Below are 21,560 nucleotides of genomic sequence, written 5' to 3' on the forward strand. Positions count from 1 at the left end.
ATAGTTATTTGTGTTGTGTTTGGGGCATATTCACTTGAATAATCACCAAGTACACATCCCAAAACAAAATGGCCGCTAAGGTAGGTTATAAGTGAATATCTGTGTGATTTTATGTTTAATTTTTATTTTTGTTTAGTTTGTTGTTTTCTTCGCCGCTTTGGCCGCTGTCAATGCCGGAGGTATTGCTCCATTGGGATACTCTGCTGGTATTGCCGCCCCCTTGGCTTACTCAGCTGGTCTCCATGCTTCTCCATTAGCTTATGGAGCTGGTTATGCTCATGCTGCTCCATTGGCGTATTCAGCTGGTATCCATGCCCCAATTGCCTCCCCATTGGCCTATGGTGCTGGTTATGCCCATGCCGCCCCTCTGGCTTACTCCGCCCCAATTGCCCATGCTCCAGTTGTTGCTAAGACCATCGCTGCTCCAGCTGTGACTACTTCTTATGCTACTGTTACCAAGTCGATTGCTCCAGTTGCCGCCTATGCTGCTGCTCCAGTGATTGCCAAGACTGCTATTGCCGCCCCCGTCGCCGCCTACTCTGCTGGTTATGCCCATGCTGCTCCATTAGCTTACTCTGCTGGTATCCACGCTCCAATTGCTTCTCCATTGGCTTATGGAGCAGGTATCCATGCTTCTCCTTTGGCTTATGGAGCTGGTATCCATGCTCCAGTCGCCGCCTACTCTGGTCTTCATGGTGCCGCCCTCGGCTACGGATATGGCCGTTACTATTAATTTTTCCATGAAAAATTTGATTTAGTATAAGGATATTTAAAAACAAATAAAAATTACAAAATTTATATACGTCTTTAATTTTTTGTGTAAAAACAAAAATATTTTAAGAACACTCTGTATATTATTACAAATTACATAAAACAAAGCAGAAATATTATACAAACACGTTTCAATGAAGAAATTTGTTTTATATTACTTATATTCTTCGATATTTGATTAAACAAATGTTTTGACCACGCCCCACGCCTATTAAAACGCATGCGCGTAAAGTTCAAGTTCAATTATTACCTCACACAAGTTATAAACGATCGCATAATACCTCACGCACTCAACGCAGCTCTTGACATTAATAAAACACGCATTTACAACATATGCTACAATTACATAACCTCAAACCTTAAAATAAAAATAAAAATTAAAAAAAAAAACTTAAAATTTGTTTATAACATTTTTATTTTACACATTTATACATAATACATATAATACTGATTATCATGAATACAATCCTTAAAAATGATATTTAGATGCGTAACCATAAGAAGGATATCCATAACTTCCATAACCCAATCCATAACTCTTACTAATAATCGGCGTAGACACATGAGCAGAATACAGAGATGGCGCTGCATACGCATGAACAGCCGGAGCGTATGTTTTATGAATCACCGGAGTAGAAACAATGGTTTTGTGTACAACCGGAGCAGCGACGACAGTTTTGGTTATAATCGGTGCGGCAACATGATGCGCATGAGTAGAATACACACTAGGGGCGTGGTAATGCGACAAACCAGCTGAGTAGTGGGAGAGTGGGGTGCTATAAGCCAGTGGCGCAGCAGAAATTGTTTTGGAGATAATCGGCGATGAATATGAAGACAAATGCGCATGCGCACCACTATAAAGTCCAGCTGAGTAAGCCAGAGGCGTGGCATACGAATGGGCGTAACCTAAGTTACCATAACCTCCATATCCAAGGGAACTGTAGCCCAGGGAGTTGTATCCGCCAAGGTAACCAGCATTTACAGCTGATACCAAAGCAATAAACACAAAAATCTAAAAATAATTATAAATAAATAATTTATTATTAATAATAATTAATTTTGTTACCTTAAAAGCCATTTTTGAGGTTATGTTGTTTGTTGGAGAGTATTCAGTGTGTGACTGATGATTCCTCATAGTTTCTGCGTCCTTTTATACAGAATTTCATCGATGGAGCTTTGGAGAGCAAAAACAAGATCTTGATAAAGTTGCAAAATATCCATATCTTTGGTTCTTGCGTTGTTGCGTTGCGTTAATTACGCCGAGACATTGAAATAGCATGTGATCGACGAAGCGCAACGACTTTGCTCTGCTTGCATTACCAAACATTAAAATTAAAGGTTTTCTCAGTGTTTAATTGAAATTGTTGGGTTAAATAACGATAAATGCTGCGTCACGTTGAACATATGTTAAACTTGAAATCGTCGCATGATGTTGATTGAATTTGGCAATAATTAACTGGTTTATTTTTGGGCCGCGCAATAAAATCTGTTGCGATTAATTAAAAGTGATGAAGAAATGTATAAATTATTAAAAATAGTTTAATGGTGTCTAGAAGGTATCAAAATAGGTTAACAGTTACAGAAATCTGTAAAAATAGGTTAAAAATTATAGGAAACTGTAAATTTTTTTAAATATTGGTTAAAAAATTACAGGAAACTGTAAAATTTGTTAAAATTTGGTTAAAAATTACAGGAAACTGTAAAATTATGTAAAAAATTACAGAAAACTGTAAAATTTATCATTTTTACAGGAAATATTAACATAACCTAATATAAAACTGTCAAAATATATGAAAATACAAAAAATAAATAGATTTCTATATAAATTGACAGCAATACAAACGAAAATAGCGAAATTCTTATCATAATAGCATTCAATTTTAAATTTAAACGCTGCAACAGGTTATCATTGGTTTCAAACTCAACTGCACTCGTACTGTCATCCGCACACACACCCATCACATGTAGATAAACACCCTACGAATGAATAATGGAATAATCGTGCGCGGGGGCGCGTCGGCCGGCCGGAAAACTGGGCGGAAATGCGGAAATAAGCAAATTGCATTTCGAATATGCATTGCGACCGCATTTCTCATTTCATATTTTCCACATTTCACATTTCACATTCATACATAAATATTTCTCATTTTCTCATATTAAATTCTATTTTTATTTAAATATCATAAATACACACTGTATATTTTTAGATATTTTATTTTATTTGCGGAATATTCAGGTGTATGTTGGTTAAATGTGAAATTTCTGGCTGTTTCTGTGTGTTTGTAAACGTTGAGTGCTTTCAGCGGTCACTCGACCGCCCCACAACCGCCCCCATTGACCACAATCATTCGCAACGATTAAGAGCGCAAATTTTCAGCCAACACAAATTACACCCAACGTGAACCATGCTTCACACCGAACCACAAATGACGCTCGCGTTTCACAAACGCCACACACGTTACAATAACGTGTACGTTTGGTTGCGTACGTTAGCTGCTTTACGAAATATATATATTTATGTCACGTATCTCAATTTCTCTTCGACTCTGAGCTGCTATTTTTATTATTTCTCTTTATTTGTTTCCACGTATCCGTTTTATTGCGTGTTGTGTGTGTGTCAACGAAAAAAGCGGATGAAAAATGTCGCCGGCGCAATTGAAAAGCTTGAAAAGCGACGGGAGGAAAAAAACATCGACGATACGAAATAAATACACATGCGGAGAGCACATGTGATAAACTAGAGTATAAAGGGCTGGAAAAAGGGATGAAAAATGTCACAAAAACGCTACGGATTACCATAACTCGTGTGTGATGCACACACGAGTGTAAAATCCGGCGGCCAAATCATAGCGAATCACCTGGGATGGGTTTTTGGTGTGTGAATAAAAGTCATCATAAATTTGTTTCACAATTTTTTTTAATGTCAAAATTTATATTTTGGACATGTTGTATGTTTGTTTGTGATTTTTATGTTGTGTTTGTACAGGTTTTATAATTCTTTGATCTTTAATTGAAGATTTTTGCAACGTAAACGAAGTTTTAATTAAAGAAACAGTAAAATGTCATTAATTATTAGTTTGTTTGTTGATATTAAATGATATTTGAATGGTATTAAAATTGTCAAAAGACTTTAATAATAATAAAATCTGTTTGTAGTAATTAAAACTGGTGTAAATACTGATAAGGGAATTATGAATATATAAAAAAATGGTTTTGTGTGGTCTAAAAGTCATAAAACCAGGTTAAAAATTACAGGAAACTGTAAAATGCGATTAAAAATTACAGAAAACTGTAAAAATCGATTAAAAATTACAGAAAACTGTAAAAATACTTAAAAATCATCATAAATTAGGTTTTACAGATTTTTTGATTATAAAAATCCAATATTTTGAACATACTGTATATTTTATGTATATTTTACTTTGTTTACATAAATTTTTATAATTCTTTGATCTTTAATTGAGATTTTTGTCAAGTAAAACGATTTTTTACTTAAAAAACACTAAAATGTCATTAATTATTATTTGTTTGTTAATAATTAGTAGTATAAGCTAAAGTGAGGTTATTTCTTGATCATTTCGGCTTTGGTAGCTACCGTAAATTGCAAATTACCTAGTTTTAAGCTCGAAACCCTTGTCTGTTTCACGTTTTCGTTTACGTTTGCTCTCAACCGCACTTAAAACTCAAGCAAATGGATTTTAATTATTCATTCCACTTGTATCCCTTGAATTTCATGTACATAGCTACATTTGAATTAATATGTTTTAATTAATATTTTGGGACGTATAGTACATATTTTGGAAATTAGAAATTTTTTTAAGTTTTTTAATTTTTCAATAAGAAAATGTGTGGCCCATTAGCTCAGTTGGTTAGAGCGTCGTGCTAATAACGCGAAGGTCGCGGGTTCGATCCCCTCATGGGCCAAGTACATTTTTAGTTAAATTTCTATTTTATTTAAAGACTAGCTTTAACCCATGGCTTCGCTCGCGAATATCTAAAATAATGAAGTTGCTTCCGTACGCGTCTGTAGTCACAGAAGAAGTAACAATGAAGTAGAATGGCGGGAAGTTTAAAATGGCTGAAAGTATAGTCTATGGAAGTATAGTGTACAGTCTCCATAGTGTAGTCAATTGGATTTGATGTTGACGTAGCTGTCGGTAATACAGTGTGATAATACAGTGTGATGGTACTATAGTACTTAGGTTTGAGCTTCATTGCTGGAATGCTAGATGGCGTTAAAGTAGTCAAATAGCCAGATGCAGAGGTATTATTTGCTAAACAATTACTTTATTTTATTTAAAAAATAATTTTTTTATTAAATAAAAAGTAGCCTATAACCATTCGGGGACCACTAAGAATATGTGTACAAATTTTCATGATGATCGGTTAAGTAGTTTTTGCGTGAAAGTGTAACAAACATCAGGACTTTCGCATTTATAATATTAGTAGGGATAATTCGACAAAAATGATAAATAATGAAAATTTGAATTTTTAATTTTTTTTCTTACTTTAGTTGCTCGTAATTAAGTTTCTAATAGAAAATTATAATTTGCTATCGTTTGCAGTGATTGCAAACAAAATAGCGACGCACAAATGCTCAATTTGTAATTACGCCGAGTTTGTTTGACATTGACGATCGCACAAAGCCCGCGACGCGGACAAAATGCCGCACAAAAGCACAAAGAATCATTCTGAGAATTCACTGAGACTCAAAAGGCGACAAAATATTCAAAACATTCAGAAACTCGAATAGAAATAGACTCCGAGCTTCAAAGCGAAGGTTTTCTTTAGTTTAATCAACACAATCTTGATTTTTATCAACACAAGACGAAGAATAAAGAAAAACAAGAAATAAAAGTTAAAAGTAAAATTGACAAAGTTTCCACACAAGATACAAACTTTTACTCTACATAAACTGTTACTTATGTAAATATAAATCAAAAGTTTCTTATTTACAGATGAGAATTGAACATTACGCTAATCTTATTTAATTTAACTTAGAATAAATTTAGATTTGCTTATTTATTACTTGTAATTTTTTATGTTGTGCGCATCTGGCCCATTAGCTCAGTTGGTTAGAGCGTCGTGCTAATAACGCGAAGGTCGCGGGTTCGATCCCCTCATGGGCCACAAATTTTTACCGAAAAAATTAATTATTTGTTCACATTGATTTTTGCCAGCCTCTCCGGAATTAATTTGATCGAGTGAGTTGATTTCACACCGAACAAAAGCGTAATAAAGCCTGTAGGGCCGAGAATAAGCCTTCATTAGTGTCGTTTCTTCAGGCAGTCGGGCAGTCGGGCGCAAACCCGTCGGGAACTAAATACGCGTGCACGTGCTACGTTAAATCAATCAAAATAACTTAATTAGACATGTATACTCACATACAGGGTGTTAAAAATACACAAAACCTAAAATAAACACAAAATATTTAATTTTTTATTAAAAAACATAAAAATTAGTTAAATTTTAAGATAAAATTATGTTTTTAGTTTAAAAATGTGTTATAACACGGACATATTGTATATTAAATGGTTTAAAACAGTCTTTTAGATGCTTTTGTATCCAATTTTGTTTTGTTTGCGTTGCAGAAGTGAAAGAAGCAAGGAAAAAGGGAGAAAAACGTGACAAATGTTTTTAATTTTGAGCTGCGACATTGCCCCCGTTATTTTCTTCTCTTCTTGGTGATTCTTGTGAATCGTGCTTGCCGATCGCCATTAATTGCTGACTGTTTCTATTTTTATTTCAATTTGTTGTTTGTTTCTTACATAGACTACTCCTATTACATTTTATGTGATTATTTGGTTGCCTACCATACTTATGAAGTCAAAAAACAAAAATTAAAAAATAGCTTTTTTATCAAAATTTATGATCAGAAAGGATAAATATAAATATATTTGACCTAAATTCTCTTAATGATCACCTTGAGCGCAATAAAAACCAAAATTTAACTGCAATTAACAAGAATAACAACACTTTGTGCTACGTAATTAACGCGTTTTAATTTTACGCGTCGCCATCTTCCTTTTTTCCCCGCTTGTGATTTTTTACTTTTACTTTTCGGCTGTGTGAATCCAGCTTCCGGTTTCCTACTTCCTTCCGGCGTCGCGCTTTTAATTAAAGCCTAGCGAAAAGTGAAATGCGCGTCAGGCCGGAAAATTAACCTTTAAACTTTCTTTTTTTTATTTCGTTTAACGAAAAGTAAACTTTTGAGAATTTTTCGAAAGAAAAACAAAATTAATATGTTTTACCCACGAGGTAATGGCGCAGATAAACAAAATAATTGAAATAAATAAGTTTTTATCAATAAATAACTGTGAAAATACTTAAAAATGCGAATAATGTATTTCAATGGAAGAAAACACTCGAAAACAATTGAATATCGAGTTGTGTGCTTGAATTCAAGAGTATTGACTCTGTAAACGTCATGTCAAACATCAATTTCGCACCCAGAGACGAGAAAAACCAATTAATTCTAAATTAAATGGCCGCCTCCATCACACCACAACCATTTCGTGTTCAAATCGTTGAAATGAACAAACAAGTGATGAGTGATAGGCTTTAAAAGTCCATACATAGATGGTGCAAGTGAAAAATTACATTTTTAATAATTTTGAGGTTAAAACAATATTTTATAACATTATTTCCGCGTTACTGGAAAAACCGAATGAAATACGATTAAAAAATAAATATTAAAGGATGAGTGTGACTGTCACAAGTCTAATATTAGCTTTAAAAACACATACATAGGTGGCGCAAGTGAAAATTGTAATTTTTTAATATTTTTTGAGGTTAAAATAATATTTTATAACCGTATTTCCTCGTGACCGAGGGAAAATTGTGAAATGCGATTAAAAAATATGTATCGATCACATCAAATCGAATTTCGAGCGCAAATATTTGCTCGCAGGCGTGAGAATTGAACGAAATTGAACGCTAGAATCCAACGAATTGTACATTATGAAAGATTGGAAAATTTTCTATTAGACTAGAATATAAAATAATTAAAAGACTATTTTGATGAATTTTTGAAACACCCGGTGGATATTTGGCTGTATCTCGAGATCAGATGGTACGATAGTTTTATCCTCTCTGTATAGTTGCGATGCAGTTTATTACTGATGTGAAACATTATATTATATTTTATTTTAGTGCACATCAAAAATGTTTCGATTTCAATTCTGCGCGATTATCGGGGTTTGTGTATAAACAAGTTTTTATATCGCGATAAACGCGCACAATATTGCATTTACGCTACGAACGTTCGACCGCTTCAGTCTGTTCTTACCTGCACGCGGCTCGGCATCTTCCTTTTATTTATTTCGATTATATTAACTACATTACAATTTATTAATTAAAAATATCGGCACTTAATAACAATAGACGTGTATAGTGTTTTGCGAAAGATGAGTTTCGGGTAAAATGATAATAAAACTTGTGCTTTATCTATGTGTTGGTGGTCCGCGGGCTATTGGATTATTTTGATGGTGAGAATTAGAATTAGAAATATGTATACTTTGGATAGTTTTGAGTAAGTGTAGTTAACGTCTGTCATTGGCAGGATGTCGCTGGAATATTGTCGGTTAAAATAGTGTAGTCAAATATTGACGATGTTTTTCAATCGCGAATATCTCGTAAACTAAAAGAGATAATTAAGATCTGATCGCAGCGTCTTTATCTACGTATTATTTTCTATAAGATAGAGTAGTTAAAACATAAATCTGAGAGATGAATTTTTCATTCTTAAGAAAAAATCGCCGGGTGCTTGATACTTTTTTCGACGATTTTTGAAAATTCATATCTCTTAAACTAAAAGAGATAGCTACCAACGAATTGTTGATTATGAAAGATTGGAAAATTCTCTATCAGAAAAAAATATAAAATAATTATATTTCCAACAGCAAAAGGTCGAAAAATGCGATTGAAAGTACTAAAAAGTGACATTTTGCAATTTTTGATGATTTTTTTCAATCGCAAATATCTCGTAAACTAAAAGAGATAATTAAGATCTGATCGCAGCATCTTAATCTACGGACTATTTTCTATAAGATAGGATAGTTAAAACGGAAATCTAAGAGATAAAATTTTCACTCTTAAGAAAAAAATTGCCAAGGGGGGGTGCTTGATACTTTTTTCGACGATTTTCAAAAATTCATATCTCTTAAACTAAAAGAGATAGCTACCAACGAATTATTGATTATGAAAGATTGGAAAATTCTCTATCAGATTTGAATATAAAATAATTAAATATCATTGGGTAAAAGGGCAAAAAATGTAACTAAAAGTGCTAAAAACTGAACTTTTTCAAATTTTGACGATTTGCTTCAATTGCGAATATCTCGGAAACTAAGCTTGATAATTTTTTCGACGTTTTTTTATAGTGATAACAATAGCTGTGAAGTGTAAACAAACTAAAACAAACATGGCTGAAACATAAACCGGTGAAAATCAAACGTGAAGTTGAAATAAACGAACAATAAATTCAATAGAAACAAACTACGAGTATGGGAATAACTGATAACACTATGATTTGTTTTTTCATTTGTTTTATTCCTCGCATGTTTAGAAACGTGTTTTATCTACTAATAAAAAATTGAATTGAATTGGAAATTTTGTTTTCGTCCAGTTTCGTTGAAATCGATTTTCTGTTTCAATTCGTGTATAGTTGGTTGCGTTCATGTTTTCAATTTTACGTGATTCTACTCGTACTGCAGTGATTTTAATAGCAATGTCCGCAGTGTTCACATCGACCACAAATACGATTACAATAATTAATCCGCGGTGCGGTTTACGAAATTCGGCGCTCGCATCGATTGCAGCTGTCACGCGAAGCTGAGCGATGTGTTGCGCCGGAAGCGCGTGGCGTATATAACCGGATATCTAATGCATTTACGCGGCGTGTTCAATTAAACATTCAAATAATGATGAATTTATTTGTTTCTGTTGCAGTTTTTCGTCAGGGCGACACCGGAAAATGTTGGTATGCTGTCATGAGTGGAATATTGGATGTGCGGATTGTTCAACAAGACTCTGAACCAAAGGTAATTAGGAATTAATTAATAAACAAAGGGAAAAAGTTGGGAAAAGTGAATTGTAGACTGTAGGCAACCTAATAAACATGTAGCGCGTGTATAAAATTAAATTATCTTGAGACGTGGTTAAAATTTGGAGTTTTGAAGTGAATTTACGTGAAAATTATGCAAATTTGTTTACTTATGCAAATGTTTTAATTCATTTATGAGGTAGGCAACCAAGTAGACAGGATTTTCATGCTTTGGCACTTGGGATTCATTATAATAAATCAATTCTTAACTTAAAAAACAAGTAATCCCTACTAATATTATAAATGCGAATGTCCTGATGTTTGTTACACTTTCACGCAAAAACTACTTAACCGATCATCATGAAAATTTGTACACATATTCTTAGTGGTCCCCGAATGGTTATAGGCTACTTTTTATTTAATAAAAAAATTATTTTTTAAATAAAATAAAGAAATAGTTTAGCCAATAATACCTCTGCATCTGGCTATTTGACTACTTTAACGCCATCTAGCATTCCAGCAATGAAGCTCAAACCTAAGTACTATAGTACCATCACACTGTATTATCACACTGTATTACCGACAGCTACGTCAACATCAAATCCAATTGACTACACTATGGAGACTGTACACTATACTTCCATAGACTATACTTTCAGCCATTTTAAACTTCCCGCCATTCTACTTCATTGTTACTTCTTCTGTGACTTCAGACGCGTACGGAAGCAACTTCAGTGATTTCTAATATTTATTTGATGGATTCAACGCGAGCGAAGCCGTGGGATAAAGCTAGTTAATAATAAAAACACAAAAAACGCAAAAATACAATTTATTTCATTTGAAGTTGTTTTTTTTACTGTAGGCAACCCAACAAACATGTTTTTAATGTACATTATTAAATTATCTGGAAACGTGGTTAAATTTTAGAGTTTTAAACCAAATTTACGTTAAAATTATGCAAATTTATTTACTTATGTAAATGTTTTTAATTCACTTATAACCTATGCAACCAAAATCACATAATTTCACATTTTGACACTTGTGATTCGAAATTCTCCGAAATTCATTATGACAAAATCAGTCCGTGACTTAAAAAAGAAACTACACCACAAAAACGCTTACTGAACAAAATCCAGGCGCGTTTAGCTCAATTATGGATGCTGTGTAACTCACTCGACGCCGAAAACTTATACAACGTCGAGAATCTACGAAAAAAATCCCAAACACAACCTAAAAGTGAACCTGTCACACAAAACAGTGCTCCTACTCTCAAAACATACAAAACATCAAATAAAACCTCAGCGGAGACAGCATTATCAAGTGCTGCATCTTTAGGCACTTGTACAGTACCTATACAGAGTGATACAAGCACACACACGTGTAATAGTAATTTCTATCTTGGAAAATTTTAAAAAGAAAAAGAAAAAATAAAATGGACGAGGCGATTGTGGCTAACCTACCAAAATGGCGTCTGGTCACCGATGCGATCCGTAAAGTCTTCCGCTTCGTCACCGACCACTTCCTAACCTGGATACAATTATACATGTATTGTCGGCCTTCGATTCAGAATAATTAATATTCAATTCGGTGTGTTATGCAACCAATTATACAATAAAACAATATCTGGCGAGTATTCTCGTGGGGATGATTATACAGTTGAATAATTTAAGGTTTCTAGTGTTGAATTGTGTGCAAAATGGCAGCTGAGAGACATATCCGACAAGACAATCGAGAGCAAAGGTGAAAGGGTTGCATATATATAGAAATAGGACGCGACATTTACATCTAACCTAAATTGCGGCTGAATTCAAGATAACTTCGTGTTATGTACAGTGTGTCCGGTGATTATCGACCACAACTTGTTTGTTCGGGTTTTGCAGTTAATATTTAATGTGAGTGAAGATGAATAGACGTGTAGAACAGACTTGGATGTTTGTTTTGTGGTCTGGGGATGATTTTGATTGTTTTAGTCTGTCTAGGTCAGCGTTTAAGGTCAAGCAAGTTGAAATTCAGTCCAGATATAAATAATTAATCTAAAAATAGTATTAAGATGTGTTTTAAGGTTAGTTTTGCGGTTTTAAAGTAATAAAAATGTTGTTTTACGTTACCAGAGAGTTTAGTTGATATGATAGTCGTAAAATTAGTAATGTATCCCGCGTTTCAGGGATGAAAACGGTCGGTAATGTCGTAATCCTTTTAGGGTGCGCGTTGGGTTGCATACAGTATCAACTCCAATCAACAAAAAACATTTAAACTCATTTTATCTTAAAATTTGTTTTTTAGATTCCTGTAACACTCTGTACGTTAAGTGTGGGTAACACATTCGGTGAGTCGATCCTTCAGGACCTGCCCAGGGACACAACTGTCGTCACACAGACAACTTGTGAGTTACTACGCGTCGAACAACAAGATTTTAAACTCATCTGGGAGGTACGTATGGAAAATACACTCATAACTTAACATAGGCAACCATAAATACACATATTTTAACTTAGGCAACCCAAAACACACAAAACACGCATTTTACTAGCTTAAAATAAATTTTCAGTGGATTAATGCACATAAATACTGCACAAAGTGTAAATATGCAATTATTTGACTAAAATACGGCGTGGGTGACGTGTGATTCGCAACGCGCGACTTAAAATAAACACCAAAACACCGAACATGCTTCAGCGTTACCTGTTCCCGTGCCAATTAGGCTCCCACTTCAATTCCCGTCTCTATTTGAGCTTTTAATAATTGAACGCGTTCCAAACTTTGCTGTGTCGAACTAAACATGACAAAACAAATGCACGCGCGTGCCCACAGTCGTTAATTAACCTAAAAACAATCGAAAATGTTCACATGTTGTGGTGTTCTCTTGCAGAAGAACAAGGATCTTATGAATGAGCTGATAAGTAGCTGCAAATTCAAAAATGGTGAGTTTTTTCACTAAAATAGCCATTAAAACACTTTGTATATGTTACATAGGCAACCAAACATACACAATATGTGTGATTTATTAATCTCGAGGAGTTTATTTGTTTTATTTCGTGTTTCGAGTTTTCGTGTTCATTTGGTTGCCTATATTGTTTGTATGTTTGTTTGTTTAAGCGTCCTACTTAAACACAAGCATTGTTAATAACTGGATATTAATATTAAACGCAATGTTGTACGCGGCGTAGTAATCGTACACGTTTCTGTTTGGTCAAGTGATGTTAATTGCGTGCAAACAATGCTTACGCACGCGCTCGCGCTGCAATTAATACTAATTTAACTAATTTAACAATTTAAACCGAATTGAACGTAATCATTCATGTGCAAACAAACAAAACGAATGAAATACGTCCCGTTCGGCGATATTATATCCTCCAAGCACGAATAACCTAAATATAGAATTAATATAGGCAACCAAACATACGCGCAATTAAATATTGTTGTTTTGCGTGCCACAATTGGTATTTCACTGCCACTGCGCTGCAAAACAAATGATTATATTGACGATTTAGGTCAGAGTACTAATTTCCAGCGCGGTTAAACGTCGACGCGACGATTTTTCGACGTTTTCGGTGCGATAAAATGTAAATGCATGCAAATTCTACACAAAAACCAAACAAAACACGTGAAAAACAAGTGAATTGGATTGAATTACAGTGATTTACGCAGAAAACAATCCAGAATCAATCGGAAAACGATTCGAAAGTGATTAAAACAATACATAACCTCATTTTATAACTTTTGTTAGTGTTTATTGTGTTTGGGTGTGTTTTATTTAATGTTTGCAACATGTTGCGATCCGAGCATGTCGATGATCAGTTGTCGGCTCGGAATCTGTCGGTTTTCATTCGGAAATGGTCAACATCCGCCATCTTGTTGTTACCGTGGTAAATCACAGAGCACTTTCTACGTAGGTTTTGGACCGAGTGTCACTGCGTCTACTAAAATGCAACAACAACCGATTTCGCCGCCTCCAAGGAGGTCTTTATCACCAGATCAACCGAATCCTGCGGAACCAATTACAGACACGCCGAGTATTACCATCTCTAAGATTGGAAAGTCACTAAGAACACTTTTACTAAGTAAATATTAAGTTTTTTAATGTTTTTGGTTATAATTCATGTGGAAAACTTGTTTTTAAGGTGAAAATACCTGTTTAAAAGACAGAAAAGTCTCTGGACGGTTAGTGAGGCGCTGTGCGCCTGGAACGGAGCTCGTTGATTGGTTGCTGGAGCTGTCACCGGGGATTCACACGCGTGCGCAAGCCGCAGGCATGTGGCAAGCGCTTCTAGAAGAAGGAGTGATCGCCCACGGTGAGAATAATAAAAAAAACTTCTTTAAAACAATCAAAAACTGAATATTTTTGTATTTAAGTATCACGTGAGCAACCTTTCAAAGATAAATGCTTCCTGTACCGTTTCTGGGCGGATGAAGAAGGAACGGCACCTGCATTACCGACGCATGAAGACGTCGCTGCTGCCGAAGTGCAATTACAGGAATCTATAGTTACACTTATCAATCGTGGACCAGACGCTGTTCTGCGCATGATTATGCGTAAACCAAGTCATGAAAGAAACCAAGATGACTTGGAAACAATCTACGAGGAGTTATTACACATTCGTGCGCTTGCGCACCTTACTAATTCAGTAAAAAGAGAATTAGCAGCGGTTTTACTCTTTGAAGCACATCCCAAAGCAGGCGGTGTTTGTAAGAACTAATAAAACGCTCTAAAAACAAAGTTTTTAATTAAAATTTTGTTTGTTTAGTGTTTCATCAAGGAGATGAAGGCAGATCCTGGTATATAATCCTTCGTGGATCCGTTGATGTGGTGATTCACGGTAAAGGTACAGTAAATACTCTTCAGGAAGGCGATGATTTTGGTAAACTTGCTTTGATTAACGATGCACCAAGGTACGTAACCTAAAATAACCTAAAAATGTCAAAAAACATAACCTAAGTTAACCTAAATGTATTCCAGAGCAGCGACGATTGTTCTGAGGGAAAACAACTGTCATTTTCTACGCGTAGACAAAGAAAACTTCAATCGTATCCTCCGAGACGTCGAAGCAAACACAGTCAGATTAAAAGAACACGGAAAAGATGTGCTTGTCCTTGAAAAAATCTCCCCACAGCAAAAAACAGCGTTTTCCTACTTTAAATACACCGTAATGGCGGGCACACCGCAAAAAATGCTTGAACATCTGCTTGAGACACGTCTGGATAACCTCGCAGGACAATCCAACACTGCGCAGGATCCTTTCCTCGAGGATTTCCTTCTTACGCATATTGTTTTCATGCCGACGCATCTACTCATCGATGAATTAGACAGAAAATATCCTTTTCATGAATTTTGTGTATAACTGGTTGCATAGCATGTTTTTATATATTTCCTTAATGTAGATGTTTACTTATCATTTAGAATCACCGAATCAGGATCGGGATTTTGTCGTGGCGTGTAAAAAACGCGTCGTACAATTTGTTTACCGCTGGATTGTGATCATACGACATCCGGTGTTTGAGGATGAATCCGCCGTGGAGTTTATCGAGGATTTAGCCGCGGAAGTGGAACAGGATTGTATTCAGTACGCTGAGTTACAAGAGGATTGCTCGATGATCCATTATGTGATGACGCAATTGAGACGGTATCAAGAAGATTTGAAAATGCACGAGCAAAAGTGGAAATTGCCACCGTGCGGACAACCGATTAGTTTGTTCAGTGGTGGGGATGAAGAAAATATACGACAGATGATACATCCACAAGATGATAGTAAGTTTATGCAACATAACCTTGTTTTTTTATGTTTTTAGTAACATAACCTCAATTTTGAACTATTTTTAGTTATTTTTCGTGTGTATTGCGCTGATCACACATTCTGCACACTGCGATTACCGATTGATAGCACAGCGGAGACGATAAAACTCATTGCAGCGGATAAATTGAAGCTGCGCGCGACCCATGAGCTTTGTTTGGTTGATGTGCGCTCGAATGGCGAACGTGTTTTCTTCAAGGACAACGATATCAGCGTGCCGACGGCTTTGACACTCAATGGGAGGATATTTGTGTCTCCTAAAGATCATTTAGATGCTTTGGTAAAAAAATTACATCATTTTATCTAACATAACCTTAAATTTAATAAATTTTTGTTTTAAGACGCCATTAGCTGAACAAGAAGAACCTACACAAGGAATTGACAGTGATATTGAACTCTTCAGCACAAAAGAACTTGCGTATTACATGACTGTGTTCGATTGGGAGTTGTTTTGGTAAGTTATGTCGGTATTATAGATTCCTGTATTAATATTTCACCTCTAGGTGTGTTCACGAGTATGAATTGATCTACAACACCTTTGGTCGTCATCATTTCGGGCAAATCACAGCAAATCTCGACGTTTTCGTGCGTCGCTTCAACGAAATTCAATATTGGGTTGTGACGGAAGTCTTGATGTCGATTTCTCTGAGTAAACGCGTCGCCATCTTGCGGAAATTCATCAAACTCGCCGCATAGTAAGTGCTAGGCAACCATATATACATATTGAGTTGATTTGTGCTGTTTTAGTTGCAGGGAATACCAGAATTTGAACGCATTCTGTGCGATTGTAATGGGTTTGAGTAATGTGGCCGTGTCACGTCTGTCAATGACTTGGGATAAGCTTCCGTCGAAATTCCGCAAGTTATTCACCGAATTCGAGGCGCTCATCGATCCCAGTCGCAACCATCGAGCTTATAGGTTAAGCGTGGGGAAAATGCAACCGCCCGTTGTGCCATTTATTCCACTCCTGCTGAAAGACATGACTTTTACGCATGAAGGCAACAAAACATGTCTGGATGGTTTGGTTAATTTTGAAAAGATGCATATGCTTGCGCAGACAATGCGCACGATACGTTTTTGTCGAAGCCGCCATCTTGGTAAGTGAATTTTATTGTAAACTAGCTTTAACCCTTGGCTTCGCTCGCGAATATCTAAAATAATGAAGTTGCTTCCGTACGCGTCTGTAGTCAGAGAAAAGTAACAATGAAGTAGAATGGCGGGAAGTTTAAAATGGCTGAAAGTATAGTCTATGGAAGTATAGTGTACAGTCTCCATAGTGTAGTCAATTGGATTTGATGTTGACGTAGCTGTCGGTAATACAGTGTGATAATACAGTGTGATGGTACTATAGTACTTAGGTTTGAGCTTCATTGCTGGAATGCTAGATGGCGTTAAAGTAGTCAAATAGCCAGATGCAGAGGTATTATTGGCTAAACTATTTCTTTATTTTATTTAAAAAATATATTTTTTATTAAATAAAAAGTAGCCTATAACCATTCGGGGACCACTAAGAATATGTGTACAAATTTTCATGATGATCGGTTAAGTAGTTTTTGCGTGAAAGTGTAACAAACATCAGGACTTTCGCATTTATAGGCGAAATTAGTAGGGATGTGTAAAAACACACTGTATATGATGGTTTCTAATTGTAATCAAGCTGGAATTTGAATGTGAATGATGCGTTGATTAATTTTCGCAGTGTTGGAGCCGCCGTCGCCGAAAAGCGAGGGCGAGGTGAAGTCGTACATCTCGTGCCTGCGCGCCATCGACAATCAGAAAGTGCTTACGAACATGTCGCAGAAATTAGAACCGCGACGTTCGTAAAACACCAACAAAAAAACCAGTAAAACAGTAAAGGTGAAGTATTTTGGGGGTCCAAACATTAAAACTGCGTCTCAAAATGTCTTAAAATGAACAATCAAATTTGTAACACTAGAAAATTAAACATTTGATCAGAAAAACGTGCAGAATTCAAGGTGATGATGATGTAAAACAAGTATTTTAAGTAATATATAACCTAAAAATCTATAAAACTATAAATATGAGATGAATATTGTTGAAAGCAATAATAACTTTAAAACTTCTTGAAAATTTATCGTAAAATTGAAATCAAAAGGGCAAAAATGTTGAGAAACAAATAATTTGTTATGACAATCAATGCTAGTCTTGTTTAAGTCGTGTGAATCCGTGCAAGAACCATTTAACCCCATGAAATTCTTAGTTTAGAGGCGTTCAAAGTTTATAATCCAACTCTGTCTTTGTCTAGTCTAGCAAAAACAAACATTTTCTGTATATTTAATGTGAAACGTCTTCAAATTTATAATCCTAACCTAACTAGTGAACTAGTTGTAGATAGGCGCCATCTTGCTGAAGATTTAGGTGTAGCATAACCTTTTTATACAATCTCTGTGTATATTATAACAATTTGAATGTTTTGTTGAGATTTTTTCATGTTGCGCTTCCATGTTTTATGTTTTTATGGATTTTTTTTTGTTTGTTTTCAAGAGTATTAACAATTAAATTATTTTATTAGTATAGTATTGTATTGTAAAATAGTTCTCACGTCCGTTTATCACTAAAATCTGTAATTATTCCAGTGATAAAACTTGTAAGGTGACACTCCAAAACAAAATATGAATATGTGAGACTTTTAACACAGGAAAAACACGATGAGGTGAAAGTATGAGGTGCGTATGATATGTAAAATGATATGAAATAGGCAGTACATGCTATATATTTGTGAAAAAACGACATAATAATAAATAATAAACATCTAAATACATGATTTAGACTTGTTTATTTACTTTGCAGCTAACTATAGGCAACCTTACTAGCATGTTCAGTGTTCATGTTCCAGCCGTTGCCGGTGCAAGACGTGTTCTGAGTTTTTAATGAAAAAAGTGATAAATAAAGTGTTTTCAACGCTGAAAAAGGGTGCAGGCATACAGGTAAGGGTGTAAGCTATCTAAAACACTATAATACAACCCTTGGTACTTAGTTATTAACGATTTATCGTCAATTTTCTTATTTTTATTTACTGAGTCAGTCTGACCAATAGGAGCACAGCATTGCTGTCTTCCGATGTGTTTACTGTTTTGTTCGTATTCGTTTCGGTTATAAAGTCACTGTAAAAGAAAGTAAACAAACTCAAAGCGTTTATTATCTACCTGGAACATATTCATGGTTTTTGTTTTACAATTTAGTTTAATTTAGACTTGTTGATTTACAGCACACTATAGGCAACCCTATTAACACCTTTTAAGTTGAACTGAAATGCTAACCAAACAACATGGCCGCTCCAACCGTCGCAGATACAAGACGTGTTTCTCGTTTTTAACGAAAAAAGTAATAATTAAAGTGTTTGCGAAGCAAAAAACAGGTGCAGGCATACAGGTAAGGGTGCAGCCTATCGAAATCACTATAATTCCACCCCGATGGTCAGTTATTAACGAATTATCGTCAATTTTCTTATTTTTACTCACAGAATACAAACGACTAACACGAACCAAGCATGACTGTGCATTTCCGTCAAATAGTTCCAGAAAAACGTAAGTAATCAAACTCAAAGCATTTATTATCCACTTAGTATATATTTATTGTGTAACATTTTTTGCGTTTTACAATCCAGCATAATGAGTACTCGTACAATGTAACATGCAATTATATCGCGATTATTTATCTAGTGTTGCACTGACCAGTCACAAAGTTCACTTTGATAACATGAGTCTACTTATTTCATAGAGCTAGGCTAATATTCAGCATGATATTTGCATAATTTTGGCTAAAACAATCATAATTGAAACATAATTCATGACAATAAACTTAAACTCTAATGGAATCATGGGTTTCTCATCTAGTTTCTAAAACATTTACATCAGCACAAGATACAATGGGTTTTTAAAATAATAGGTGGTCAAAATCGGTAATAACAATAATTAAAATTTAAAATATTGTTCTTTGACTAAAGTTCCGTTGTTCCATCCTTCTGCTATTCGAATATCAATTTCGTGGCCATTGAAAACATCAAAATTTAACACCGCGTCTCATACAGACCGCTCTTACCGATGTACCGCACCCATTTGATCACATCATGATCCGAATAGTTGAGTTTCGGCTCGAAGACTTTGAGGTACCTCACTTTGAACCCGGACGGAGCGAAAGGTACCTCGAAGTTCATCGAAATCGGCGGACGCGTCCACTTTTTCTTCGTGTCTGTCTCCAATAATTCAATCTCCGCGGATAATTGCGTCTCTTTCATGCCTGCCAAGCGTTTAATCTTCCAAACAATCGCGTTTTCAGACGCTTTATACTTGGCTTTGCCTTTTAAGCAGATCAATTGTACACCAGAAGTGTTTAATGGCGTCGGGATTTTCACTTCTATCTTCTGACCCAATAAAGAAGGCTTAAAGTTGCTTTTAAGCACAACTTTCACCTCCATCTTGGTCCTTCCCACTTCCCTAACCAAGGGTATAACCCTAAATGGTAGGGAGATATCCTTAGTGGTGCGATAACGCATCAATTCAAACTCCTGATCGGGTGGGATGAAACTAATCGCGTGTTCGGTTTCGAATTTGCTCAGTTTCACACATTGGTGGAACTGGCAATCATCGATAACCACAACAGGTTTACCGGAACGTGTAGCTTCAGTTTCCGCGGGTCCACCAAGTCCTCCTTTACCCTTGGCTTCCATGACGATCTTATCATTGATGCCGAATTTACATTCGGGCATTCCAGAGAGATAGGACTTCATTACGACTTTCCCAGCAACATGAGCAGATAAAACTTGTCCTTGAGGAGACATGAGTAGATTAACATGCTCCAAAACATCAAGGAACAGCTCATTCCTTCTATACTTGATTCCTTCCCTTCTCCAGCCAATTTGTCCAGTAACTTGGGAGGTTATCTGAGCCTGCTCTTCTTTGGTAGCAGATTTGATGCCTTGCTGAGTAATAAACGTTTTCAAAACACCTGTGTCTGAGTTTTGTGGATACCCAAAGTCCAGGATCTCATCCAACAGCTCATAGATCAAGACAAAGTTGCTCTTGATGTTCTCCTCACTGATTTTTCCGAAATAACTTTTGCATTACTTGATGAATTTCAAGAGAAATTCAAAGACCATGGCAGCATTGACATTCTGCTTTGTCACTGCAGCTAGCCAAATGTTAGCTCTCTAAAATAATCATTAAATGGTTAATAATTGTTTATAAATTTAAAATTTGTGCTTACTTTGATGTGAAAGAAGCTGGTGCGAGCAATATTCGTCACTGGCGATCGCACTTGCTGCCTGGCATGGATGACATTCACGCGGAAAGCATCCACTGCGTTTCGGCCGATATCATCGCGATAAACGCGTGATATCAACACCTCGCCCTTGTGGTTGTAGATGAAGAGTCCTCCGATCATCTTGGAGGCTCTACTCTACCTAAAATTCCACAAGAAACATTAATAATCGACCTTAATGCGTGCGCCCGGAATTATTGATTTGTCAATCAATTTAGACTTTAAATTCAAATATTTAAGGTTTTGGAGTGAATTTATATGAATTATTGGGTTTATAAATTAGATAAGGGGTTAAGAAAGAGATACTTACAGTTTTTAGTAAACTGGAGTGATTTCTTCGGTGGTTTCGAGGGCGTTTGGTTTAGTTTACTGCGGACTGTCGCCGACAACGGCGGCCATTTTCCACCCACTTTTACACGTAGATTCATTGGTAGCCCGGGAGATTCTAGCAACTACCGAGTGATTCCGAAAATAAAGGAATTAAATTTTATTTTATTTTAGTAGTAAAATACTAAAATTTAAGGTGAGTAAAACAATATATTTTACTTTAAATATATTGTATTAAAATATTAGTTGTTAAAAGTTGTTAAAATAATTTTTTAACGATTTTTAATTATTTATTTTAAAAATGTGTTTTTAACACTTTGTATAAAGTGTTTAAAAGTTGTGGTACTTTG

The 21,560-nt window shown here is 35.4% G+C and overlaps 4 protein-coding genes, 1 long non-coding RNA gene and 2 other non-coding genes across 10 annotated transcripts in view; 5 read left to right on the top strand and 2 right to left on the bottom strand.

Moving 5' to 3' along the window:
• Epac (Exchange protein directly activated by cAMP) overlaps positions 1-18,388 on the top strand; it is a 61,679-nt gene extending 43,291 nt beyond the window's left edge. For 2 of the 4 annotated variants that reach the window (XM_065317883.1, XM_065317882.1), the window contains exons 3-16: positions 9,721-9,812; positions 12,098-12,244; positions 12,684-12,735; positions 13,708-13,875; positions 13,936-14,106; positions 14,168-14,500; positions 14,560-14,704; positions 14,772-15,125; positions 15,202-15,560; positions 15,633-15,883; positions 15,945-16,057; positions 16,107-16,298; positions 16,351-16,700; positions 17,303-18,388. In XM_065317883.1, the coding sequence (XP_065173955.1) occupies positions 9,762-9,812; positions 12,098-12,244; positions 12,684-12,735; positions 13,708-13,875; positions 13,936-14,106; positions 14,168-14,500; positions 14,560-14,704; positions 14,772-15,125; positions 15,202-15,560; positions 15,633-15,883; positions 15,945-16,057; positions 16,107-16,298; positions 16,351-16,700; positions 17,303-17,427 (2,811 nt within the window). In that variant the 5' untranslated portion in view covers positions 9,721-9,761 and the 3' untranslated portion in view covers positions 17,428-18,388. Of the gene's footprint in view, positions 1-8,107; positions 8,259-9,720; positions 9,813-10,829; positions 11,402-12,097; positions 12,245-12,683; positions 12,736-13,707; positions 13,876-13,935; positions 14,107-14,167; positions 14,501-14,559; positions 14,705-14,771; positions 15,126-15,201; positions 15,561-15,632; positions 15,884-15,944; positions 16,058-16,106; positions 16,299-16,350; positions 16,701-17,302 lie in introns of those variants that run through there. The other 2 variants (XM_065317884.1, XM_065317885.1) reach the window with 2 other exon arrangements.
• On the top strand, positions 29-796 carry LOC135804136 (cuticle protein 10.6-like). The gene is made up of 2 exons (XM_065317903.1): positions 29-80; positions 137-796. The coding sequence occupies exons 1-2, from the start codon at positions 69-71 to the stop codon at positions 731-733; spliced, it is 609 nt and encodes a 202-aa protein (XP_065173975.1). The 5' UTR covers positions 29-68; the 3' UTR covers positions 734-796.
• On the bottom strand, positions 1,241-1,883 carry LOC135803611 (cuticle protein 16.5-like). The gene is made up of 2 exons (XM_065317278.1): positions 1,838-1,883; positions 1,241-1,783 (listed from the first exon to the last, which is right to left on the bottom strand). The coding sequence occupies exons 1-2, from the start codon at positions 1,847-1,849 to the stop codon at positions 1,241-1,243; spliced, it is 555 nt and encodes a 184-aa protein (XP_065173350.1). The 5' UTR covers positions 1,850-1,883.
• Positions 4,622-4,695, top strand: TRNAI-AAU (transfer RNA isoleucine (anticodon AAU)). The gene has a single exon. It is a non-coding gene; the product is annotated as a tRNA-Ile (tRNA).
• TRNAI-AAU (transfer RNA isoleucine (anticodon AAU)) lies at positions 5,828-5,901 on the top strand. Its single transcript has one exon. It is a non-coding gene; the product is annotated as a tRNA-Ile (tRNA).
• Positions 18,389-18,753: 365 nt separating the features above from the next.
• On the top strand, positions 18,754-19,477 carry LOC135804292 (uncharacterized). Its single transcript, XR_010551010.1, has 2 exons — positions 18,754-18,996; positions 19,088-19,477. It is a non-coding gene; the product is annotated as an uncharacterized lncRNA (long non-coding RNA).
• On the bottom strand, positions 19,174-21,330 carry AP-2mu (adaptor protein complex 2, mu subunit). Its single transcript, XM_065318117.1, has 3 exons — positions 21,194-21,330; positions 20,830-21,025; positions 19,174-20,773 (listed from the first exon to the last, which is right to left on the bottom strand). Exon 3 carries the CDS (start codon positions 20,402-20,404, stop codon positions 19,634-19,636), a length of 771 nt encoding a protein of 256 aa, XP_065174189.1. The 5' UTR covers positions 20,405-20,773; positions 20,830-21,025; positions 21,194-21,330; the 3' UTR covers positions 19,174-19,633.
• Positions 21,331-21,560: the final 230 nt, after the last annotated feature.

This window comes from Atheta coriaria, unplaced genomic scaffold (assembly GCF_025399875.1).
Source record: "Atheta coriaria isolate IRGN ID8LTWV9N9 unplaced genomic scaffold, Caltech_Dcor_3.1 hic_scaffold_3_pilon, whole genome shotgun sequence".
In the NCBI taxonomy this organism is placed as follows: Eukaryota; Metazoa; Arthropoda; class Insecta; order Coleoptera; family Staphylinidae; genus Dalotia; species Dalotia coriaria.